Source organism: Mchenga conophoros, linkage group LG3 (assembly GCF_057382185.1).
Source record: "Mchenga conophoros isolate Kocher_MC1m ecotype Shallow Benthic linkage group LG3, M_conophoros_male_GT1.1, whole genome shotgun sequence".
Classification (NCBI taxonomy): Eukaryota; Metazoa; Chordata; class Actinopteri; order Cichliformes; family Cichlidae; genus Mchenga; species Mchenga conophoros.
Window position 1 is genome coordinate 77,422,801 of NC_140528.1, and position 23,525 is coordinate 77,446,325.

At 39.5% G+C, this 23,525-nt stretch overlaps 1 protein-coding gene across 1 annotated transcript; it reads left to right on the forward strand.

Moving 5' to 3' along the window:
* Window positions 1-738: 738 nt before the first annotated feature.
* Window positions 739-23,246, forward strand: chrnb1l (cholinergic receptor, nicotinic, beta 1 (muscle) like). Its single transcript, XM_085267339.1, has 11 exons — window positions 739-916; window positions 4,893-5,026; window positions 6,496-6,540; window positions 6,915-7,024; window positions 7,380-7,488; window positions 7,601-7,748; window positions 8,145-8,330; window positions 9,347-9,570; window positions 10,949-11,127; window positions 22,639-22,777; window positions 22,927-23,246. The coding sequence occupies exons 1-11, from the start codon at window positions 817-819 to the stop codon at window positions 23,065-23,067; spliced, it is 1,515 nt and encodes a 504-aa protein (XP_085123465.1). The 5' UTR covers window positions 739-816; the 3' UTR covers window positions 23,068-23,246.
* The last annotated feature ends 279 nt before the right edge of the window (window positions 23,247-23,525 follow it).

The window sequence follows — 23,525 nt, forward strand, 5'->3', positions numbered from 1 at the left end:
CACCTGTTTAAAGGACATAAAATAAAACTTTGATGACAAGCTATTCCTGTAAAACTAATGAGCTTAATAATTTTTTCATTGTCCACCTTTTCAGAAAACTGCTTAATATTTGAAAACCAATTTAACTCAGGGATATAACAGCCAGATGATACCACACACAGCACAGTGCAATGGGTATGTCTGCAACAACCCCTAAGGTGGGAGGCTGAAAATGAATATTTAAAGCCTGAAGGAGGTAGAGAAGATTTGATTTACCAGGGAAGATGAATAGCTGAAGGGATCAAGCAGGCATTAAAAGTTAAGAGAGCCAGAGAAGCCACCTACAGCATGACCCACATCAGCTTTACAGCACCACCAATCATCCTTCGCCTACCGACAACCCCCCAATCAACTTCCCAAAAATATCTCCATTGTCATAACCCACAGCACATAGCCATACCACCCCCTCCACTTCCTCTTACTCCCACACACAATCCCCGCAGTGCTAACCTCAGATTGGTGAGCACCAACAGGTGCCTGCCCCTCAGAGTTCCTAGTACAAGCGCACCCCCCCAGCACATCCATCCAATCAGGTCATGGTTTCACCCAGAGAGTCATGGCCACAAAAGAGACGAAAGGACAGGAGACAGGGTCGTTAGCTGAAGAGCGTGTGCCGTTCGGGGTGTTAACTAGCTGTAACCCAGCTGGAGCAGGGCACTGATTTTCCTGAGCTTTTAGGGGGTGACCATTCATCTTGTATCCAGGTGAAGGTGGGACGTGACTGGCTGTGGCTGCTAGAAGAGCCTTTGGTTGGCTAACAAGAGTCCAGAAGATGATATGATTGCCATTATTGGACAAATGAAGATGTACCTGAGCACTAGCATGAGGATGAATACCTTTCTCTTCGTGTGTGGCTGCTTTTGCCTTACTTTCACTGGTAAGGACGTTTTTAGGAATGCCAGTGTGTGACACTAGTTTTCATGGTTTGAGGATGTTTAAAAATAGATTTTAAGATGAATCATGCTAAGATGATTAAATGTCGCATAATCTGGCCACATAAATCTGGCTAATGAGCATTCCTGGAACTAATAGCAGCATGTTTACTAATAAGTATTTTCAGAAGAGAGACATGATGTTTCTCTTCCATCTAAATCAAAACCTACATAGTGAAATGTTCATTATACTAAAAAACAAACAAAGGAACAACATAAAAAAATGGAAAACTGCCGTTAACTTTTAACTTCAACTAAAAACAAACAACCATGGTTGCTGGTGACCTGCGGTGCAGTGTTCCTATTCGTCTATGTGTCCTAACTGCTAACTATTTCCTGGTGGGATCGAAGGGAATCTGTTTTCATGTGGAGGAATCGAGGCATAATTTGAATCAGACAGCTCCAGTCAAATCAGATAACACACAAGTATCTCACATCCACAACTTCACCCTGTCACTCCAGTTAAATTGCTATTGATTCCATCTCCTGTTTTTTTTCTTGATGTTCTTTTTTTTAATTCCCCCATTTTTGAGTGGGAAAGGCTAGGCGTTAAAATCATGATTAAAATTGATTTAACCAGGTTCAGCTCAAGGTCAGTTTCATTTATATAGTGCCAATTCACAGCAGCAGCTCCCTCAAGGCGCTTCCTATAGTAAGGTAAAGACCCTACAATAACCTTGACCTCCTGACACCATAATGTGAGTGAAAAGCAAAAGAAATAAATGAATGACAAAAAAAAAAAAAAGCTGCACAGGTGAATTCCACCATGATTGTGGCCATTTCTTGACCTTTTGTCACACAGCCAGTGAGAATTTACAGGTATGTTTCATCAGCGATAAAACTGCAGTCCCAGGGGAACAAAGCCTGTATTTTATGTCCTTCCACAGATGTTGTCCACTTGAAAACAAGAGTGGCCTCCTTCTTCTCCTCTGGAACATATAATGAATCACATTAACACATCATTGTTTGTTAATCAGAATCTAATTTTGTCCCCGATGGAGCTGGTATCTCAGCCATCCCTTTGATCCTATTCCCTTACTACATATCAATTACATTAGCTCAGTCACCTTTGCTACCCATCGTACACCACCAGCACCTGCCCTGCCTCTCCTGCGTGTCCCGTCTGTCCTCTGTCTTTGCCACATGCTGTTTAATCGCATATTTGGAAAGAAAGAGTCCCTAATGCTGAGCTTTCTGTGATACATGACTTCTAAGACATTGTCTTTTTAAAACATTATAACTTGACAGAGATTAAATGACAATAATAATAATAATAATAATGTCTAAGTACAATTCTACTGATGCAGTTAATTTACAGTACTGCGCAAACGTTTTGAGCCGCCCCTAATTTCTTTATATTTTTGTTTTCAAGAACCAAACCTATGAAAACTTTATTTTTTACATATCTTCTCCTTTCTAGTGGAAAGTTTAACATGGCTTTATCTGTGTTTCTTTTGGTTTGGTTTGTTTTTTCCCTCAGAACAATTCTTTTGGCATTTAAGAAACTGATGTTGATTAATATTTCTTCATGTTTATCATAATTGTCTCCTCACGGACACAAACTAAGAACAAAACAGCTTTGGGTTGAGCGAAATCTCCTTTATGTGTGTTAATCTGACACATGCATTCATGTCTTGGTTTGAGCTCCAGCATAGGCTGATTTCCAGTTTTCAAATATCCTTTCTTTTCAACAGATGTTGGATACAGTATAACAGTATGACAGTAAATAAATTAAGTTGATTACAAATTTTAATTTATGCCTCGGTTCATTAAGTATACAGTATTTGTAAAACTTGTGTAATGTGTTTGTATGATGACATTATAGATTTCATTACTAATTTAGGTGCCTGGGCACAAGTATACAAGAAGTACACATCATGACATGCATATACAAATCAAGATCCTACATCTTCAGCTTAGATTTGCGTTGACAGTTTTAGACACTTTCTGCAAACTTTACCTGGAGATCTGTGACGGCATTGAAATGTTTGAACAAATCAATGCATTTCTTTTAGTTAGTTAGTTTTAAGCCGTGCCATAGCTGTTCTGTCCTACACATTATTGAAAAGAACAACACAAGTAGAAGGATGGATTTCCTAAAAAGCATAGTTAAAAATATGATTGTCATGGTCCTGGGTCTCTGACCTAGCGTTTGTGCTGCCTACCTGTGGAGTCTATCATGTCTTGTTATGTATGTTCAGTTCTGTCCCTCGCTCTCTTGCCGTCACTCTGTGTCTCCATGTCTTGTCTTGCTCCCTCGTTCCCCAGTTCCCTGTAGTTAGTCAGTCTGAATCTCAGTGTGTGTTTCTCATGCTTCCTGTTTTATTTTGACAGTGTGCTTCATCCTCATGAAGTAAAACTGATGGTTCATGGTTTGCTTCACTCGCCTGTTAGATTATTATCCAGCTGTGTTTCCCAGGTGTTTCCACTCTGCCTTGATTCCCTGTGTTTATCCTGTCTGCATTTCCTTGTGTGTTTTGTCGTGCTCTCCCTCATTCCCTGGCTGTGTGTTCTGCCTGTGTGTTAGTTTGACTCCTAGCATATTCCCGGTTTAAGTTTGTATTCTGTAATTCCAGCAATAAAGTTGTGTTTTGGGGCCTATCCTGCCTTATCTCACACTGCTGTTATGTCTTTTGCCCCTTTATAATCATAAACTTTAGATCTATCACTTTTATTTGCTCATGTAAATCGACCATATCTCACAAATGCAGTATTGATATTCAGAATAATTGTAAATTCTAACTAATAATAATAAGTAGCCTGCTGATACGTGTTTGAGTATGAACAACATAACAGCGCAGCGGTCTGTCCACAATATAGATTAGATGATATTTTTAGCGTAGCTAATCTCAGTGGGAACTGAACCTCAAACCACTGCAGGCCTGACTCAGTGATTCCTGAAGAGCAAACATGCTGTAGTTTGGTGTCAGTGACTCAAATCCACAAATCAACATGTGACTTGCTTGTGTTGAACTTTATCTCACTCACATACACTAAGAATTGTTCAAGCCTCTCGCTTTTTTTTTAGTCAATTAAACCTTACTTCTATAGCACCTTTGAACATGCCAAAAGTTTGCAAGTGACTGACAATCTAACAAACGTAAAACTTTTAAGTGGTAATAGATCTAAGGTCAATGTTTTATTTTAATTTGTAATAAAATAGGCTATACAACATTTACATGCATTTATAGACATTATACTAATTCCCAGCTCTGCTGTTTTGTAAGATTCACAGTTGAAACTAGTGGATGAGAGACAGAGCTGTTGGCACACAGAGATCACTTAAACACACACTGACATCATTATTTGAGACTTGTCCAGGTTTGATATGAGGATCTATCACTGTAGTTATGTGACAGAACAGAATGATAACTTTAGAACATAGATGAAAAAGTCCGGTCATCTTCTTCTAATGTAAAGTAAAGAGCTCAGATTTCTGCATCTTCTGCTTGCTAATACTAGAGTAAAACACAAATCTGGAAGACGCAAAAACATGGATGAGGCATTTCTAATTTTCTACAACTATGTAACTGTAGTAGCCTGCACAGTTACTACAGTTGCATAGTTAAATATGAAACAACAGGCCTGATGACGGACTCTTTAAGGGCATTGGTGAGATAACTGCCATCTATGCCACTGCAGAATTTTCATTTGTGACTCCAGTGCCATTTCTTTTTTTGTGATTTCATGTATAAAATGCAAAATTTCACATTGAAAGATCTATTTGTTTTATAGGATCTCTAAGGCCTTGCTGTCTCTCTTTATTTTACCACTTCTTCCCTTCACCAGATTTTCATCCTTCCTTTTTCTTTGTTGCATTTTTGTTCTTAATATCACTGCTGTTCCTTTTGCAGATGTTTTTTTTTTTTTTATCATTTTCTCTTCATTATACTATGTGTCTGCATTCATGCCTTCTTGCAGGAGCCTCTGAAACAGAGAGAAGGCTTCATCAGAAGCTATTTGAAAACTACAACATGAAAGTGAGACCAGCTCGTTACTGGGAGGATAAGGTGACGGTGCGGGTGGGGATGACCCTCTCTCAGCTTGTCAGCTTGGTAAATGAACAACATAAACATAAATATTCCCTCAGACATGCAAACAAAATATTCTACATCCTACCAGTTAAGGATTCCGGATAGGGCTGGCTTTATATGTACCAGTTTAAACTAAATTTTTAGCTATTTCAAATCCAAAAATATTACAGCACAATAAATGAAATGCCAAATCCCTTTCTTAATCTGTAACAAGACTATCCAAACTTACTTGGCCCTACGTGATCTCTCAAATGAAGAAATCACTTAAATGGAAACTCTGACAAAATGAAGTAAGCTAAAAGATCTCAAACAGCAGCACAACATGCCAGGATCTAATGAAACCATTGACATACAAAGTCGTTGACATCAAAGCCATTTCTAACTGGTTGACCTAACAAAATTACTCCAAGACCATACTGACAACTCATCAAAGAGATCACAAAAGAACCCAGAACAGTATCTGAAGACCTGCAGGCCTTACTTGTCATATTTAAGTTTAGTGTTCATGTTTCAACAATAGGAAAGTGAATGAGCAAAAATTGGCATCCAGGGAGAGTTCTGAGGAGACAACAACCACTGCTGACCAAAAACAACAACAACAACGACACCACAGGCTCATCTCACATTGTCCTTGAAACATATTTTCTGTAGACTGACGAGACAAAAATGGAACTTTCTGGAAGGTCTGAGTCTAGTTACATCTGTTGTAAGATTAACAGAATTCATGAAAATAATCGTACCAATAGTCAAACATGGTAGGGGTAAAGTGATGGTCCAGGGCTGCTTCAGGGCTTGGATGACTTGCTGTAATTGGTGGAACAATGTCCAATGCTGAAGCATATTTGAGGATAATGATCCAGAATACATCCAAGTCCAACTCTGACTGGCTCAAAGAAAGCAGTCTGAACTTATTTCCAATTAAGATGCTTTTGAAAGACTTTAAACTTGCCATGCATTGTTTGAAAACCCTCTACTGTGGCCAAGTCAAAACAATTCTGCAAAGAAGAGTGGTTTAAATTTCTACACAGTGTTGCGAAAGACTCTTTGCCAGTTATCACAAACGCTTGATTGCTGTTCATGCTGCTGAGGAGGGCATAACCAGTAATTAGATTTAAGGGGCAATTACTTTTCTTTACATAGCACCGGGTAAAACTACAATTTGTATTTATTTTCTTTATCTAATAATATAATTATTTTAATGATTGGAAATATGTAACTGTGAAAAAAAATATGCTAAAGAAAGGAAGGAAACAATTACTTCATAGCATTGTATGCTTCTACACCATGTCTAAAATACATTCGCACTCTATCTTTTACCTAAAATGTAATTTGATTGCTGAGTTTGAATAGAACCAGGATCACACTCATCTGTCTCGATTAGTTTCAATAGAGGAGGTCTGAAAGTAATGGTACTGTCATACACAACAAGATATAGTGGCATCACTAATGTACATACGTCCACCCCTCTCCCTGTTATTATCCCACTGCAGAATGAGAAGAACGGCGAGATGACGACTAACGTGTTCATGAATCTGGTATGAGCATGAAAACATTCATCTTCATTAGTGAGCCTTGCTCTGATGCCTCTCTCCTGTGCTCCTTCGCTCTGCCCTCAAACGGACTTGTCACTTTTCATAACTACAAATTATTTCATGTTTTATCTCTCTTTTTCTCTGACTCACTGTCTCAGTTCACTCCCTCGCCCTCGCTGATTAGATTTCAGGATGGCTGCTCTGTTTGTGACAGTATGTGTGCTTGATTGTGAATGTTTATGTCAGTGGGATTAAATGACTTGCCAAACGCTGGAGAATCAAAGATGGGAATGACAGGGACATCACCTGTTGTCTGTTCGGCTGTTTACTCTTTTTCGTGATTCACTTTGCCTTTCTCCTTTTGTTCATCCCTGCAGGAATGGACAGACTACAGGCTGTCCTGGAACCCAGCTGAATATGACGACATTAATGTTCTGAGAATTCCTCCCAACAAGGTGTGGCGACCTGACATCTACCTCATAAACAAGTGAGTGTCCTGACTGCACTCACACTTACAACATCTTGCATCATGACTAACAGAGTGCCTGCCCTAAAGACGAGGTTGGTCCACCACATTTGGCCAAGACTTAGAATATCTCAAGTAGTGAGTAGTACTATCATGTTTCTTCTTGGATGATTTATAATAAGTTCAATGATCCCCTGACTTCCTGTCAAGATGAACTTTTTAATTTGTCTATTTGGATTATAATCAAACCAATCATAGTATTTGTTTGGACACGCCACATCGTGTCAGATTGATCAGCACCAACATTGGTATTTGTTTGATGCTGTGATAGGATAGATACTTTGCCTCAATAAATGTCACGTTTCTCTTCCTTCAGTAATGACGGCCAGTTTGATGTGGCTCTGTACGTCAACGTCTTGGTTTACAGTGACGGCACTGTTAAGTGGCTTCCACCCGCCATCTACCGCAGTTCCTGCTCTATAGAGGTACAGTCTAAGCTCGTTTCCATTGAAACAGTACCAGTGCATAGACGGTTCCTCCTTGGAGCTTTTTTGAGAGTCATCTTCAAAATGATATGTTGACTTTAACAATCTATAGGTGGCGTACTTCCCATTTGACTGGCAAAACTGCAGCATGATTTTCCGCTCGTACACCTATGATTCCTCTGAGGTTGACCTGCAATACTTTCTGGATGATGACGGCAAAGAGATCCAAGAGATTGTAATAGATGAGAACGCTTTCACTGGTTGGTGCACGTAGTGATGCTTTTCAGTATTTGTCCTGTTTTTGTGAACAGGGTGTCGAACTCCAGGCCTCGAGGGCTGGTGTCCTGCAGATTTTAGATCTCCCCCTGGGTCAACACACCTGAATCACATGATGAGTTTATTTCTAGGCCTCTGGAGAAATTCAAGACATGTTGAGGAGGTCATTTAACCATTTGAATCAGCTGTGTTGGATCAAGGACATATCTAAAACCTGCAGGACACCGGCCCTCGAGGCCTGGAGTTTGACACCTGTGCTTTACGTGTTCTGTACGTACATTTTTTTAAGTGGCTTCATTTTTTATTTACCAGACTGTGTCTGATTTAGAATAAATCCTCTTTACATTTAACTTCTTCTCCTTGCGCCTCACCTTGGACAGAGAATGGTGAATGGGCCATTTGTCACAAACCAACAAGAAAGAACGTTAAGGAGGACCTGTATGAGGACATCACCTTCTATCTCATCATAGAGAGGAAGCCTCTTTTCTACATCATCAACATCATTGTGCCCTGTATCCTCACCAGCGTGTTGGCTATATTTGTCTTCTACCTGCCTCCTGGAGCAGGTCAGCACGTGTGACATGTTGTGACATTATGACTACACATCATTGCCAAGAGCAAGCATAGGAAGTGAAAAACTGCCTAATCTCATGACAATAAGCATGTGTCTAATTTGAGCTGCTCTGTAAGTCAGGGCGACCTTTAAAGAACTGTATTGATCTACAATACATTGAAGGTGAATGATGGATCACTGTTATTAACTGTCGTTTTGCAGACACATTTCATAATAATGCTTCACTGCCAATGAAAAAACAAACAAAACAGCAGAACATATTCAACGGAAAGCTTCAGGGTTTTTACAAGTGTATAACAAACCTAGCAGGCTGCTCGGCCTAAGATACCACTGACTAAAAGCAACCCGTTCTCACTCCCAAAGCGTAACATTTTACGCTAGGTGACAAATCGTCACCATATTACGTTTTCGGCTACCCACCACGTTCCTAAATGACGACCTCGGAAAAAGAGGAAATATGAGAACCGTCTGGACTGAACCTACACATGTTCGCTCTTTTTCTTCAAATCGCTTAGAAACACGCTATTTAACATCATTAAAGTCCTGGTTAAGGTCAGGAATAAGGTTATGGTCAGGGCTAGGGATAAGGTTAGGTTTAGGGCTGAAATACAGGGCTGGAACGTCTACTACCGCGGGAGCGTCATTGCACTGGATTCCAGCAATAACCCGCCGCGTACCATAAGAACGCCGAAGGTCTCCTTTCGCGTTCCTCAGGAACGCCGCGGGACGTGACAAAACGTCGACATGTTACGCCTCGGGAGTGAGAACGCTCTGCTAAAAGATAGCAGTTTGATATAGTACCTCAGTGTATAACCAGATTAGAGCCAATTGCTAAACCCTGAAATTGATGGAAATCAGCCTGAGTCTGATAAATATCAGCAAGTCTCTTGATAGCAAGTTCCTTAATGTCTTGAATTCTGCTCTTGTTAGTATAACACTGTGTACAGACAAAATGTTTTCTACCTTACTGTCATAATTAATTTGTCAACTTGTCCCTTTTCTTTACAGGAGAGAAAATGACTCTTTCCATTTCCGTCCTCATTGCTCTGACTGTCTTCATGTTGCTGCTGGCTGACAAGGTCCCAGAGACTTCCCTCGGCATCCCAATTATTGTCAACTACGTCATGTTCACTATGATCTTGGTGACCTTCTCTGTCATCCTAAGTGTGGTAGTCCTCAACCTGCATCACCGAACACCCAGCACACACATCATGCCAAGCTGGGTCCGAAAGGTATTTAATAATCATCTAAAATGTTTATGTAAGAATTTGAAATCATGGATCACATATAATTTTTTTTATGAATATACTTAAACTTTGAGGATATCATAAAGGTTACTTTATATGTAATTTAACTGTCCTGTGATGTCAGTTTCTCAGGTGCAGCAATGTGTTTTGTGTTCCTGACCCAGGGCATGTTTAGTTACGGTCTTATAGGTCATGGTTCAATGAGAATATATTTTTACAAAAAAACGTAAATCATTTTTTTAAAAGTACGCTGGAAAGACCTATATATAAAATATAATAGTTTTTCATGACACCAATTATTAAAAAAAACTCTTTAACATTATTATTTTTTTATGGGATAATAATAACTGTCACCGTATCTGTCTCCCATCTGACAGCACTCATTATGAAATGGGAGAAAATACTGAGTCTCCAGAGACGTTGTAGTACACAATATACTGTAGATCATTTCACACCAGAATGGGTCAATTTGACAGCCAACATAACAGGAGGGTTAAGAAGACTTTATTTAGTGTTTATTTTTCTCTAACTGTAAGCTCACATTTACACTGCTGGGCCATCTGTGACTGCCCTAGCCCCGCCCAACCCTAATTTTAGCCAATCAGAATATTTCATTTGTGTTTTTAGAAAATTGTTCTTTCAAGTCTTGCAAACAGACAACAAAAAACAACTTTTCACATTTCCCCCCCAGAAGTAGTACTTTTGTCTTTCTCCCAAAAAATACTGGGTTAATTTTCCTAAATATGATGCCTTAAACTTTAGAGCGTTAATATTATCAAAAAACGCAGAGGGGTGTATAGTGTTAATTTATTATTATACACATGAAATGTGATTGATAATTAATGAATAAAGGTTCATTATGTTTAACTGCATTACCAGAATAGCAGAACAGCAGAATAAGCAGGTGAGAATTTACTAAACCACGTTCCACAGATTCATTAAAAAGGGTTTTGTGCACATTATAATTCTATAATTTGAAAGTATGTAAGCATATGATAAAAATACAAAGGTCAGTATGAAATTTGGTTGGATAGGACATAAAAATGCACCACTTACAGATGGCAAAAATGGATACAATTGAATGAGTGTTGACATTCAAAGTTAACAATCTAATAGCAATTAGCTTCTGAATTTTTGCTGACTCTTATGATTAGGCACTTTGCAAAAGTGTGTTAAATTAAGTAGTTGTTGATTGTAGTTTGTCTGAATTCATTGTTTGAAAAGTGACATTACATGTAAAGCCACAGAGTAAAACAGATACCTTCTATAAAGTTGTAATTTATGCTTGGGTTAAGTTGGGTCAGCTTGAAACAAAAGTACAAACCTCTGTGAAACCACTGAATTCCTCCATTTGATTTTTCAGGTGTTCATACATTTCCTGCCTAAATACATTGGCATGATGAGGCCAAAACCAGAGGAACCCTTTTTGGAAGAGGAATCTTCTGATGACACACCTATTCAAAGCTACAATGGGCGACAGCCGGGAGGAGAGTATTTCATTCGCAAGATCAACCCTGATCTTGTCTTACCTTGGCGAGGCAGGTATGACAAAGAAAAAAAGCAATCTATTAGAGGTGTGACTGTGTCTAAATGAAATTGTATGAGTATCCAAAAATATCTACTTCATTTTCTTCGTATTAATAATTCACAAAAGCTTTGTTCATCTATTTGTAACCTTCCTTGACAATCGCTGAGCCAATATACTTCAAACTTCTTTGGTTTATTGCCAGGAAACAGCAGTTGGCTTGTTGTCATTTTGATTAGCTCCTCTCAGATCTCAGATTTTGTGCAGAAATCATGTGGATACTGCCTGCTCTGGTGTTTGTGGAAGAAGCTTAACTCTAACCCACATATATATAAATGTACAGGTATGGCTGTAAGGCTCTCTCTGAATCAAAATGTACTGACATTGATCCTCAACCTCAACCCCGACTCCATTCTGACAGCAACCAAAACGTACTTTTGGGAAGAATATGAACATATTTTGATGGGTGCCAGTTAGAATTAATATTTTCTGTTTCCCTGAAAACCAACATTTAAGTGAATTGTTTTTAATATAAGTTAAAAAAAAAAAGACATATTGCACCAGAATAGGGTTAGGGTTGAATGCCACAGGTTGAGCAAACAAAAAACATCACAACTATAAAGGTGAAACCTTTCCCCAACCCTAAGCTAAATTCTAACTTTAACTATTAAAACAAGTCTTAACCAGCGAATAGGTCTGTGAATGGTTGTGAAAAAAATGAGCGGGCAGTTTTTTTTTCAAGGCATTAAATAACTAAGAAATAGAAATAAGTGGAGTTTGTGTTATGCACATCAGCAAAGTTGGTAAGACAGACTCCACACAAAGTTTTCCACTAGCAGAAAACTTTTACAAATATTCATTTTTCTTCAGGCAAAAATGTAACATGTTTGATGGGATTAAATGTATTGGTTTATATCATCAAATAAAGACAGACTGCCAAAAAGTTCTAGCGCCTGTCACGAATATTAAGAACCACAGAGCTGAAGTATTGACCCTGAGGCTAATTCATCCTGATTCAGCCTCTTTCTAAGCTGAGATGTGCAGATCCTGATGGGGATCTGCACATTAACATTAATAAAAGCCAGTGTGGGCATGAATCTCCTTTGTAGAGTGTGCCAAAGTGTGAATGTTGGATCTGGTGCCAGATCAGCTATTATAGTAAAGTACACTGTGTGCTGGAGTTGGCAGAGTTATAGCCATCATTGCAGAAGCTCAGAGGATCTGTCAAGGCTGCAACAGTAAACACATCTCCTTGAGCCTTCTGATATCATATCTAATAAGATTGTGTTAAAGGTGTTTTTAAGAATTGAATTGTCGTACTAATTCAGAATGTATTGGATGCTTCAAAGGCATGACTGAAATGCAGAATATATATTCAAATCTCCACAAGTTGGATTATAACATTATAACAATCTCGTTAAAATGACATTAACGCCATAACCGCATTATGCAGCAAATCTCCATTAGCGAGCACCTTGAGGCAACTGTTGTTGCGATTTGGCGCTATACAAATGAGTTGAGACTGAGATTCCACTAATCTGGTCTGCTTCTGTAGTCCTGACTGAAACATTATAATACCTATTACCACTGATGAACTGCAGAACGTGCAATGATAATCACTGTCAGATGATGAATTTGAGCAAGTTTTGGTAATTATTTTATGTTTTCTGAAATGCATCAACAATTCAATCCAGATGCTCAGCTTACTGTTTTAATAAAATGACTAGAATGTGCGTGTGCATGTTAAAGCCGTGTCATAATGCAGTTTTAGGGTTGTTCATGTTTTGCTTCATACTGTCATTGGTAGTAGTTAAGAATGGGTGAGATAAGCTACTCAAGATAACCAGAAAGAGTGTAGTTGCTTAGAAACATGATGTCTTTATGTTACCTGCTTCATTCTGGCTAATCAGCTGGTACCTTGCCTCGTGGGTCTTGCCTCATAACCAGCTTCACAGTCCCATGAATGAGATCTTGTGCTGGACAGCTCTCATCCTGTTCCAAAAGCATCACATTCAGCCCCAGCTAAGCCCCACACCCACATCCACAGTCGCCAGCCACTAAGCCTCTGTTTAGGTTTGGCATTAGGGGGTAATCCCACAGAAAGGAGCTCGAGGGACAGTGAAGAATAGATGAGTGGAAGGGAAAGCTGGTGCTGAGTGATAGAGGCATAGGAGGCTTTTGTCGTGTTAGATGTGGGAGAGATGGTGGCTGTGCTATCATAGAAATACAGACATGATTCATCTATATGTCTGTTGCCTCATCCGGTTCTGTGAAAAATGAGGCAACACACTGTAACTTGATTTCACTTATCAGTTGACTATCAGACTTGTTGCTTATAAGAATTTTTTTGAATAAGAATTTTGTGGATGTTTGGTGATATGAGACAACTTTATACTATTCCAAACTCTGTGTGCTTGTTATAAAGTGCATACATGTTCAAAAGTTGATTCTGTTCATCTGGACGTAGCGTTTTGTGGGAGAAAAGTTTCGTCACTCATCCAAGTGACATCTTCAGTCTCAGCTGACTGCAGGTTTCCCCAAATCTTATAAACAGCACATTTGCATAATGACTGAAACCAGCCCACTGAAGGAACAATGGGCTGGGAGGTCAGTTCCTTAATCTTAATTATGCAAATTCTCATGACCATTGATCAACAACCACTGATCAATGGCCATGAGTACCATTCACAGAGAGTATACATATGCATACATATATGCATACATGTTCTATTCCCACATCTTGAAGCAAGCATGCAGTTTGGGCAAATTTCTTTTATTTTGTTTTTTATGTTTTTTCCCCTCTAATAAGAGTTAAACTCAATATAGATATATTTACATGATGGTATAGTTACAGTCCCAATGTACAGTACATACATGTGCCTGTGTGTGTTTGTCACAGTGAGGACTCCGTGAATCTGAGGTAATGAATACAAGCTGTGGAATGTGGGTGGCGTGTGGACCACTACTTACCACACACACGCACACACACACACACGCACACACACGCACGCACACACACACGCACACATGCACACACACGGATGCATACACCAGCACCAGCCTTCCTATGGGAGTTGATTCATTTTTACTGTCCTATCCATCTGTTGTCATGCTGTCTTTCTGTAACACGTCCTGCTTCCTTACTGACGCCGTCCTCATTCTGGTGCTAGTTATCGACTCTCACACTGAACAACTATAGACCATATACATAGACTGCAGATATGTAGTGATGGTGCCAGTGTGACAGGTGCACTGTGGTGCCCAGCCAGCCTGTTACATGATATGCATCCATGATATCTACATGTTTTCATATAATGAAGAATGAAAACAATGTGAATCTAGTGGGTGCAAAGAAAAGTTGGAGCACAGCGTAACTGTTCTCAAAAGAAAGGTATGAACTCTCTCCACCATTTTCCATCCCCAAATTTAATAAGTGGGATAAAAGGCATGGATACATCACACTCAAATAGAAATGCTTTATTTAATACAAAGGATGTGCAAAATACAGGTGACAATCTTAATTTTATAGACATAGATAGATTGCATAAATCCCTCAAATTTGTCATTTCATAATCTAGTCTTTTGGTTTAATTATGAAGTTTAGTTTGTTACGAAGCAAGTGAGTTACAGAGCAGAAGAAAGAAGAAAGATCCTGCCTGGGTCTCAGTATAATTTGGTGGTTTGACCCTTATGCCGAATGGCTGTAACAGCGGTTTGACTCTTCCCTGGTCCATTTCCTGCATGTTATTCCGTCTGTCTGTTCGACCGTCCTATCACAAAAATAAAAGAGGCCTAATATAAATATAAAGATTGTGTCAGCACATGTGTTTCGCTTCATGGAACAGCTGTGTGAGACAAAGAATGAAGAAGTCAAATGTTACTGCATCACATAAACGTTAACCCCTCTGCTTGGAGTTTGCTGCTGTCACTCAGTGTTTAGAGGAGCTGCAGGAAGCCTGCCTGGGTCAAGGACACACAAAGACACATTCTGTATGTTATAAAGAGACAAGACAGATGTGTCTAAACAGAGTCATGCTTTGTTTTAGCAGAGATTAACCACGCTGCACAGTGACTCGTGACATACGCAGCATAAATCTCAGGTTTTGAAACATTTATGAGGTTGTTACTACAGTTTTTAACTTCTCACAGAAGTGTTTTTGTGACAAACTCGAGCGGCAAGATATCCTCCAGGTTAGAAGGTGCTTTCTTTGCAAAACACATTGTTCTTTGTCTTATACAGTAAGAGGGGTTTTGAGTTGAATCTCATATTGTAATTGCTATAATAAATATTAAACCATGCATGGGGTTAGATTAATTATGGATTCTAAATTGGGACACCAGTCAAAAGCACACAACTCCACCTAGGACATGCTGGGCTGACTGGTTGTGTGTTTATTCAATTTATTTTATATTGGAATCAAAATGGTCCAGATTAGTAGTAGCAACTGTTATGATTGTTGAGATCTACACAGAGCCCAGTCGGTAGTCTGTGTATGTTAAATATGTTGAGAGGATGAGGGTTAATGCTTTGTGCTATAATTACCAAATGTTATCACATTAACATGCTAAACGCTTAAGGCTACGTTCACACTGCGTTGATGCGCTTTCGCCTGCATTGTGAACGTAGCCAGCTACGTTCACACTGCAGGCGAAAGCGCATCAAATCCGATTTTTTTGACCCTATGCGACCCATATCCGATCATGGTATGACAGTGTGAACGGCACAAATCCGATATTTTCAAATCCGATCTGGGTCACTTTCGTATGTGGTACTGAATCCGATACATATCCGATGTTTTAGAAAGCGACTGCTGTTTGAACGGTCAAGTCGCATTAAATCCGTCTTTTACGTAACTGACACAAGACAGATGCCAATTATCAGCTCCGGAGAAGCGCCCGAGAAGACATCGCGAACGCTTCCTGGCCATCCCGTGTAGATGTCAGTGAAACTGCTGGGAAGACAACGTTGGAGAAACGTGAACATTTTATTTGTACTGTATAATCTTCAGATTCTGACAGAAATCTGCAACTATCCTTTGAAGCACCGCTCCTCTCTTAAACAGCAGTAAGGATAATTATTAGGCTATTTACATTATTATGTAATGTAATTATTATGTATGCAAAAATTGGAAACGTAAAGTCCGAAGTCTTTATATTAAGGGCCATCAGTCAAACAATACTGTTTGCTTTGGGTCTAAACAGAGCGTGTTGTGTGTGACGTCTTCTTTTGCGCATGCGGGCCGCTTTGAGCGTTCACACTAGAGCACGTTTGCTGTCGCATTTTATTTGTAGTGTGAACGAGCAGACAAAAAAATCGGATTTGATCAAAAAATCGGAATTGAGCATTAAGACCTGCAGTGTGAACGTAGCCTAAGACAGTGTGAAGGGTCAAAAAAAGCTCTAGCTGCTACACATTAGCGTGTTAGCATTGTCAGTGTGCGCATGTTAGCATAAACTAGCAAACACGAAGGCAACTACGAGCATGACTGCAGACTCTTAGTATTGCTTTTTAAGCTGCATAACATATAGCATATAAAAGCTAGTTAAATGGAAAACTTCCACAACAGGCAAAAAAAAAAGCTTTTTGCTAAAAAAAAAAGAAGATTTAAAGCAGAAGTTTTTTGCACTGCATTTTAAAATGAAAACATATTGCATTTATTTGCAATTAAAAACACACAGAGCAGAAAGTGTGTTACTGTTTTACATCCACAGACACACAAGAAAAGAAGCAGGCAACATGAGGTCAAGTTATGGCAATTTTATTTTTGTATGTCAGTACATGCATTCAGAATAGAGTTTTTAAAAAACAAACAAACGTCCCAAGTAAAGTTTGGGGGGATTTTTGTGAAAGAAAGGTTGAGAGAGGGGGAAGGAGGAAGATGCTGCTGGGTCAGTTCTTTCTCAGCAGTCTGCTCCAGAATCCCCTCCTGTCCTCGGCTTGCTTTTCTTTTGCCTTCAGCTCTTTTAAGGTTTTGTTGAGCTGCTCCTCGGCATCTTTAAATGTTTCTTTCAGCTGCTGTTTGGCCAGTTTCCCTTTGTGTTTGAGGAGCTCTTTAGCTTCCTTTTTGTGCTTTTGTATTTCTTTAAGTTCATCTTTGCAGCCTTTCTTGGTCACCGTCGTTTCTTTCTTGAATACCTTCAACTCAATTTTCCCTTCTGCAAGTTCCTCTTGCACTTTCATCAGTTCCTCCTTCATGTTTTGAGTGTAACTCTTTGTATCTTCCATTTCTTTCTTTGCTTCCTGTATTTTAATTTTCTCTTCCTCCAACACTTTTTGAGCTTCCAACAATTCTTTCTTCATATTTTCAATCTCATTTTCTGTCTCGTGTTTACATTTTTTCTCCTCTTCAAGTTGTTGCTTCACATGCAGTAATTCCTTCCTTAGTGTTTCAGCTTCAGCCATTACATTTGCAGCGTCTTGTGTTGCCAACTGCATTTTGCTTTTTTCCTCTTCAAAAGCTTCCTGCACCTCCTGTAATTCCTGCATCACATTTCCTGCCTCCTTCTTTGCAGTTTGATATTTATTTTTGGCTTCTTGTGCTGTGCTTTTCTCTTCCTCCAATGCTTTTTGAGCTTGCAACAGTTCTTTCTTCATGTTTTCATTCTCGTTTTCTGCCTGTTGTTTTCTTATCTTCTCTCCTTTAAGTTTGAGACCCACATCCTGTAATTCCTGCAATACTACTTCAGTTTCAAACTTTGAATTTTTAGCTTCTCCTCTTGATTTTTCTGCCTCTTCTTTTAATTTGACATTTTCAGCCTGTATCATTTGAAATTTAAAATGAATCAGCTGTACTGTATTGTGAGGTGAAGCACTCGCCGATCCTCTTCTCGATCTCCCTTGATTCATTTTGGCCTTTTAAACAAAGGAACCAACGTTTTGTAGAGGAGTGAAGTGAAGTTTTCGATGTTTCTTCGTCAACTGTCGTTTGTCCTGCACAGAGATGCTGCTGTAGATGTGTCTCTAGCTGTGTCTGGATACAATGAAACATGTTGGAACTAAGTGCTTGTGTTGCACAGTTCTACTAAACATTCCATTTCATGCATGCTCCGCCCACATGGTCAGGAATGTCAGGTGCTGCATCTCCAAATGCTGCTCCCGTTGCCTAGCAATAACAGCTGTTTACTTTTTGGGGTCTGGTTCATTGTTTAATAAAGAAAACATGTCCAAGTATTGGGTGCTGAGGCTCAGCGCATATTCTAGCCTGCTGTGTGGGTGGGCAGCTAGAAATCACTGGTGGGCAACATGAGTGAGGAGAAAACTGGAGCAGCCAAGCAGGGAGCTGCAGGTTGCTGGTTTGAGTCTCTGTTCAGATGCTGGTGTCTCCTCTCTCTGAGATGTCTGCAAACGGTCCCAGATAAAACAATAAGGATAATAAACAAACACGTGACTAAAATAACAATTATGACTCTGATGTGTTTCATGTGTAGCAGGATGGCCTCTATACAGCAGTCGCTGCAAGCATCCACATCGCCACACTTACTATTCTTTAAGCAGGCGTGCTGGGCTCCTCCTAAGGAAAGTTTGAAACTTCATTTCCTTCATGCTGGTGAACTTTTTACCAAATATTTTCATCAAAGCTTCTCCATCACTGACAGGGATTGTTTGGATCTTCACACTCATCTCCACCAACCCTAAAAAATGAGTCTCACTTTGCTCATATAATGCCAGGAGTGTCTCCATATTCCACAAAAGTCTATGCAAACATGTAACAGTATCCCATATTCATAGAAATATTATTGATATTATAACAAAAGCTGTCACCAACACAATTGTCCCAAGTGCTTTTTTTTATTAGTTATTGCAAATGCTTGACTGCAGTTCTTGCTAGATGACAAAACCACTTATTAGGTTTAGAAGGAAATGACTTTTTCTACATGAGGTAAAGTTGGAGAGCTGTTTCCCCAAACTAAATGAAATCATCATTTGAAAAACTACAATCTGTATTTACTCTGAACATCTGTGTTAACATTTGAAATTGGAAACATGTAAGTGTAACAAACATGTTAAAACATAAGAAATCAGGAAGGGGCATGTATAGGAATTTCTTTTACTTATGCATTAATCACATTATTTTATTGTATGATACCTTGGTGCCACTGGATTTTAACATGTCTCACACTCATACAGTAAGACAAATGCTGGGGGTCTAGTAAGGAAGTTGGGGGAAGCAGACAACTCCACAGGAAGAGTCTTTTGTGTCTTTGAGGACTCTGGTAGGAAGCAAGGGAGTGTGAACCTTAAGGTGTGAAACAGCTGTGTACTGCCTTTTGTTCCTGGAGAAGGTATTTAACTGAGAGCCATGCTAGGCTCAGGGAGACTCTGCTGACCGTCTGTCCCGCGGTCATGCAGGGACTTCATCAAGCTTGCTTGTCTGTTCTTTGTGTGTTTTGATTAAAGAATGTTAGCTACCGCTCACCGCTCGTCTGCAGGCTTTATTTAAATGGAAAACTTCCACAACAGGCAAAAAAAAAAGCTTTTTGCTAAAAAAAAAAGAAGATTTAAAGCAGAAGTTTTTTGCACTGCATTTTAAAATGAAAACATATTGCATTTATTTGCAATTAAAAACACACAGAGCAGAAAGTGTGTTACTGTTTTACATCCACAGACACACAAGAAAAGAAGCAGGCAACATGAGGTCAAGTTATGGCAATTTTATTTTTGTATGTCAGTACATGCATTCAGAATAGAGTTTTTAAAAAACAAACAAACGTCCCAAGTAAAGTTTGGGGGGATTTTTGTGAAAGAAAGGTTGAGAGAGGGGGAAGGAGGAAGATGCTGCTGGGTCAGTTCTTTCTCAGCAGTCTGCTCCAGAATCCCCTCCTGTCCTCGGCTTGCTTTTCTTTTGCCTTCAGCTCTTTTAAGGTTTTGTTGAGCTGCTCCTCGGCATCTTTAAATGTTTCTTTCAGCTGCTGTTTGGCCAGTTTCCCTTTGTGTTTGAGGAGCTCTTTAGCTTCCTTTTTGTGCTTTTGTATTTCTTTAAGTTCATCTTTGCAGCCTTTCTTGGTCACCGTCGTTTCTTTCTTGAATACCTTCAACTCAATTTTCCCTTCTGCAAGTTCCTCTTGCACTTTCATCAGTTCCTCCTTCATGTTTTGAGTGTAACTCTTTGTATCTTCCATTTCTTTCTTTGCTTCCTGTATTTTAATTTTCTCTTCCTCCAACACTTTTTGAGCTTCCAACAATTCTTTCTTCATATTTTCAATCTCATTTTCTGTCTCGTGTTTACATTTTTTCTCCTCTTCAAGTTGTTGCTTCACATGCAGTAATTCCTTCCTTAGTGTTTCAGCTTCAGCCATTACATTTGCAGCGTCTTGTGTTGCCAACTGCATTTTGCTTTTTTCCTCTTCAAAAGCTTCCTGCACCTCCTGTAATTCCTGCATCACATTTCCTGCCTCCTTCTTTGCAGTTTGATATTTATTTTTGGCTTCTTGTGCTGTGCTTTTCTCTTCCTCCAATGCTTTTTGAGCTTGCAACAGTTCTTTCTTCATGTTTTCATTCTCGTTTTCTGCCTGTTGTTTTCTTATCTTCTCTCCTTTAAGTTTGAGACCCACATCCAGTAATTCCTGCAATACTACTTCAGTTTCAAACTTTGAATTTTTAGCTTCTCCTCTTGATTTTTCTGCCTCTTCTTTTAATTTGACATTTTCAGCCTGTATCATTTGAAATTTAAAATGAATCAGCTGTACTGTATTGTGAGGTGAAGCACTCGCCGATCCTCTTCTCGATCTCCCTTGATTCATTTTGGCCTTTTAAACAAAGGAACCAACGTTTTGTAGAGGAGTGAAGTGAAGTTTTCAATGTTTCTTCGTCAACTGTCGTTTGTCCTGCACAGAGATGCTGCTGTAGATGTGTCTCTAGCTGTGTCTGGATACAATGAAACATGCTGGAACTAAGTGCTTGTGTTGCACAGTTCTACTAAACATTCCATTTCATGCATGCTCCGCCCACATGGTCAGGAATGTCAGGTGCTGCATCTCCAAATGCTGCTCCCGTTGCCTAGCAATAACAGCTGTTTACTTTTTGGGGTCTGGTTCATTGTTTAATAAAGAAAACATGTCCAAGTATTGGGTGCTGAGGCTCAGCGCATATTCTAGCCTGCTGTGTGGGTGGGCAGCTAGAAATCACTGGTGGGCAACATGAGTGAGGAGAAAACTGGAGCAGCCAAGCAGGGAGCTGCAGGTTGCTGGTTTGAGTCTCTGTTCAGATGCTGGTGTCTCCTCTCTCTGAGATGTCTGCAAACTGTCCCAGATAAAACAATAAGGATAATAAACAAACACGTGACTAAAATAACAATTATGACTCTGATGTGTTTCATGTGTAGCAGGATGGCCTCTATACAGCAGTCGCTGCAAGCATCCACATCGCCACACTTACTATTCTTTAAGCAGGCGTGCTGGGCTCCTCCTAAGGAAAGTTTGAAACTTCATTTCCTTCATGCTGGTGAACTTTTTACCAAATATTTTCATCAAAGCTTCTCCATCACTGACAGGGATTGTTTGGATCTTCACACTCATCTCCACCAACCCTAAAAAATGAGTCTCACTTTGCTCATATAATGCCAGGAGTGTCTCCATATTCCACAAAAGTCTATGCAAACATGTAACAGTATCCCATATTCATAGAAATATTATTGATATTATAACAAAAGCTGTCACCAACACAATTGTCCCAAGTGCTTTTTTTTATTAGTTATTGCAAATGCTTGACTGCAGTTCTTGCTAGATGACAAAACCACTTATTAGGTTTAGAAGGAAATGACTTTTTCTACATGAGGTAAAGTTGGAGAGCTGTTTCCCCAAACTAAATGAAATCATCATTTGAAAAACTACAATCTGTATTTACTCTGAACATCTGTGTTAACATTTGAAATTGGAAACATGTAAGTGTAACAAACATGTTAAAACATAAGAAATCAGGAAGGGGCATGTATAGGAATTTCTTTTACTTATGCATTAATCACATTATTTTATTGTATGATACCTTGGTGCCACTGGATTTTAACATGTCTCACACTCATACAGTAAGACAAATGCTGGGGGTCTAGTAAGGAAGTTGGGGGAAGCAGACAACTCCACAGGAAGAGTCTTTTGTGTCTTTGAGGACTCTGGTAGGAAGCAAGGGAGTGTGAACCTTAAGGTGTGAAACAGCTGTGTACTGCCTTTTGTTCCTGGAGAAGGTATTTAACTGAGAGCCATGCTAGGCTCAGGGAGACTCTGCTGACCGTCTGTCCCGCGGTCATGCAGGGACTTCATCAAGCTTGCTTGTCTGTTCTTTGTGTGTTTTGATTAAAGAATGTTAGCTACCGCTCACCGCTCGTCTGCAGGCTTTATTTAAAGATCTTGAAATGGACATGTGTTTCCTTGAGAAATAAAATGATTATTGTCTCATCTTTCAATAATAAAGTCTTCTAAAGGAGAAGTTCCTGTGGGGGTTATGAGAAAAGGTCCACAAAGTTGCAGTGACTTTACTTTTATTCATTTTTGTTTTTGCATCTTCTTTGCTGACGTTCTCCCTCTCTGTGTTTCAGGTGTGAGAGCACAGTACAGCTCCAGAGAGTCCCCAACACTGACAGTTTCTGTCTGATCCTCCCTCCCAATCTGAAGTCAGCCATCGCTGCTGTGACATACATGGCCGAGCAGCTGAAGAAGCAGGACACGGATGACTCGGTGAGTGTCAAGCAGCTTGTTATTCACTCTGCCTACAGTTCCTGAGTACAGATTGTTCCAGACATGCCCTAGCGATGTTCTTGTGTCATTACCTACTTACGGTACATTGCTGACTCAGTTTTGTGTCTACGTGTGTGCGTTCTCTGCAGCTGACAGGAGACTGGCAGTTCATCGCCCTGGTGGTGGACCGTCTCTTCTTGTGGTTGTTTGTCATCATCACCACCCTGGGAACTCTGGCTATGTTCCTGGATGCCAGTTTCAATTACACACCTGACAACCCCTTCCCATAGTGGATTCCATATGCACAGCAGCTGGAGTTTGATTCATTGTTGCCACTTTACTTCTACTTCTTGTTGGTGCTTTCCGAGATCCCCGGATCTAACTTTCCATAATATCTATTCCATAGGTGTGTAGTCAGCCTCTGAAATGCTTTGTAATTAACTTAACAAGTAGAAGCATGCCTGTGATTTCATACCACAGAAATCGTGTAAAACAGTGATTTCTCTAAATGATCCAAATAACTATATAACAATGTGTGATAGTTTTTTTCATTTTTTTTAGTCTAACACTTGAAATACTTGTTTGTTTGGTTTTTGTAACACTCATGTTTAATGTAATTTGAAATACAGTAGTTAGCTTTTGACTCTGTTGCCCTTTGACATGTATCTTTGGTCAGATTCTGGGACTGTAATGTTGAACTTTTAGCAGTAGAGGGCAGTGACATAATGTTCAAAGATAGAGTCACTGC

Coding starts and splice junctions, on each gene's coding strand:
- chrnb1l (XM_085267339.1), top strand. CDS start 817: ATGATTGCCATTATTGGACAAATGAAGATGTACCTGAGCACTAGCATG. Junction 5,027..6,495: donor TCTCTCAGCTTGTCAGCTTG/GTAAATGAACAA, acceptor ATCCCACTGCAG/AATGAGAAGAACGGCGAGAT. Junction 7,025..7,379: donor GACATCTACCTCATAAACAA/GTGAGTGTCCTG, acceptor CTCTTCCTTCAG/TAATGACGGCCAGTTTGATG.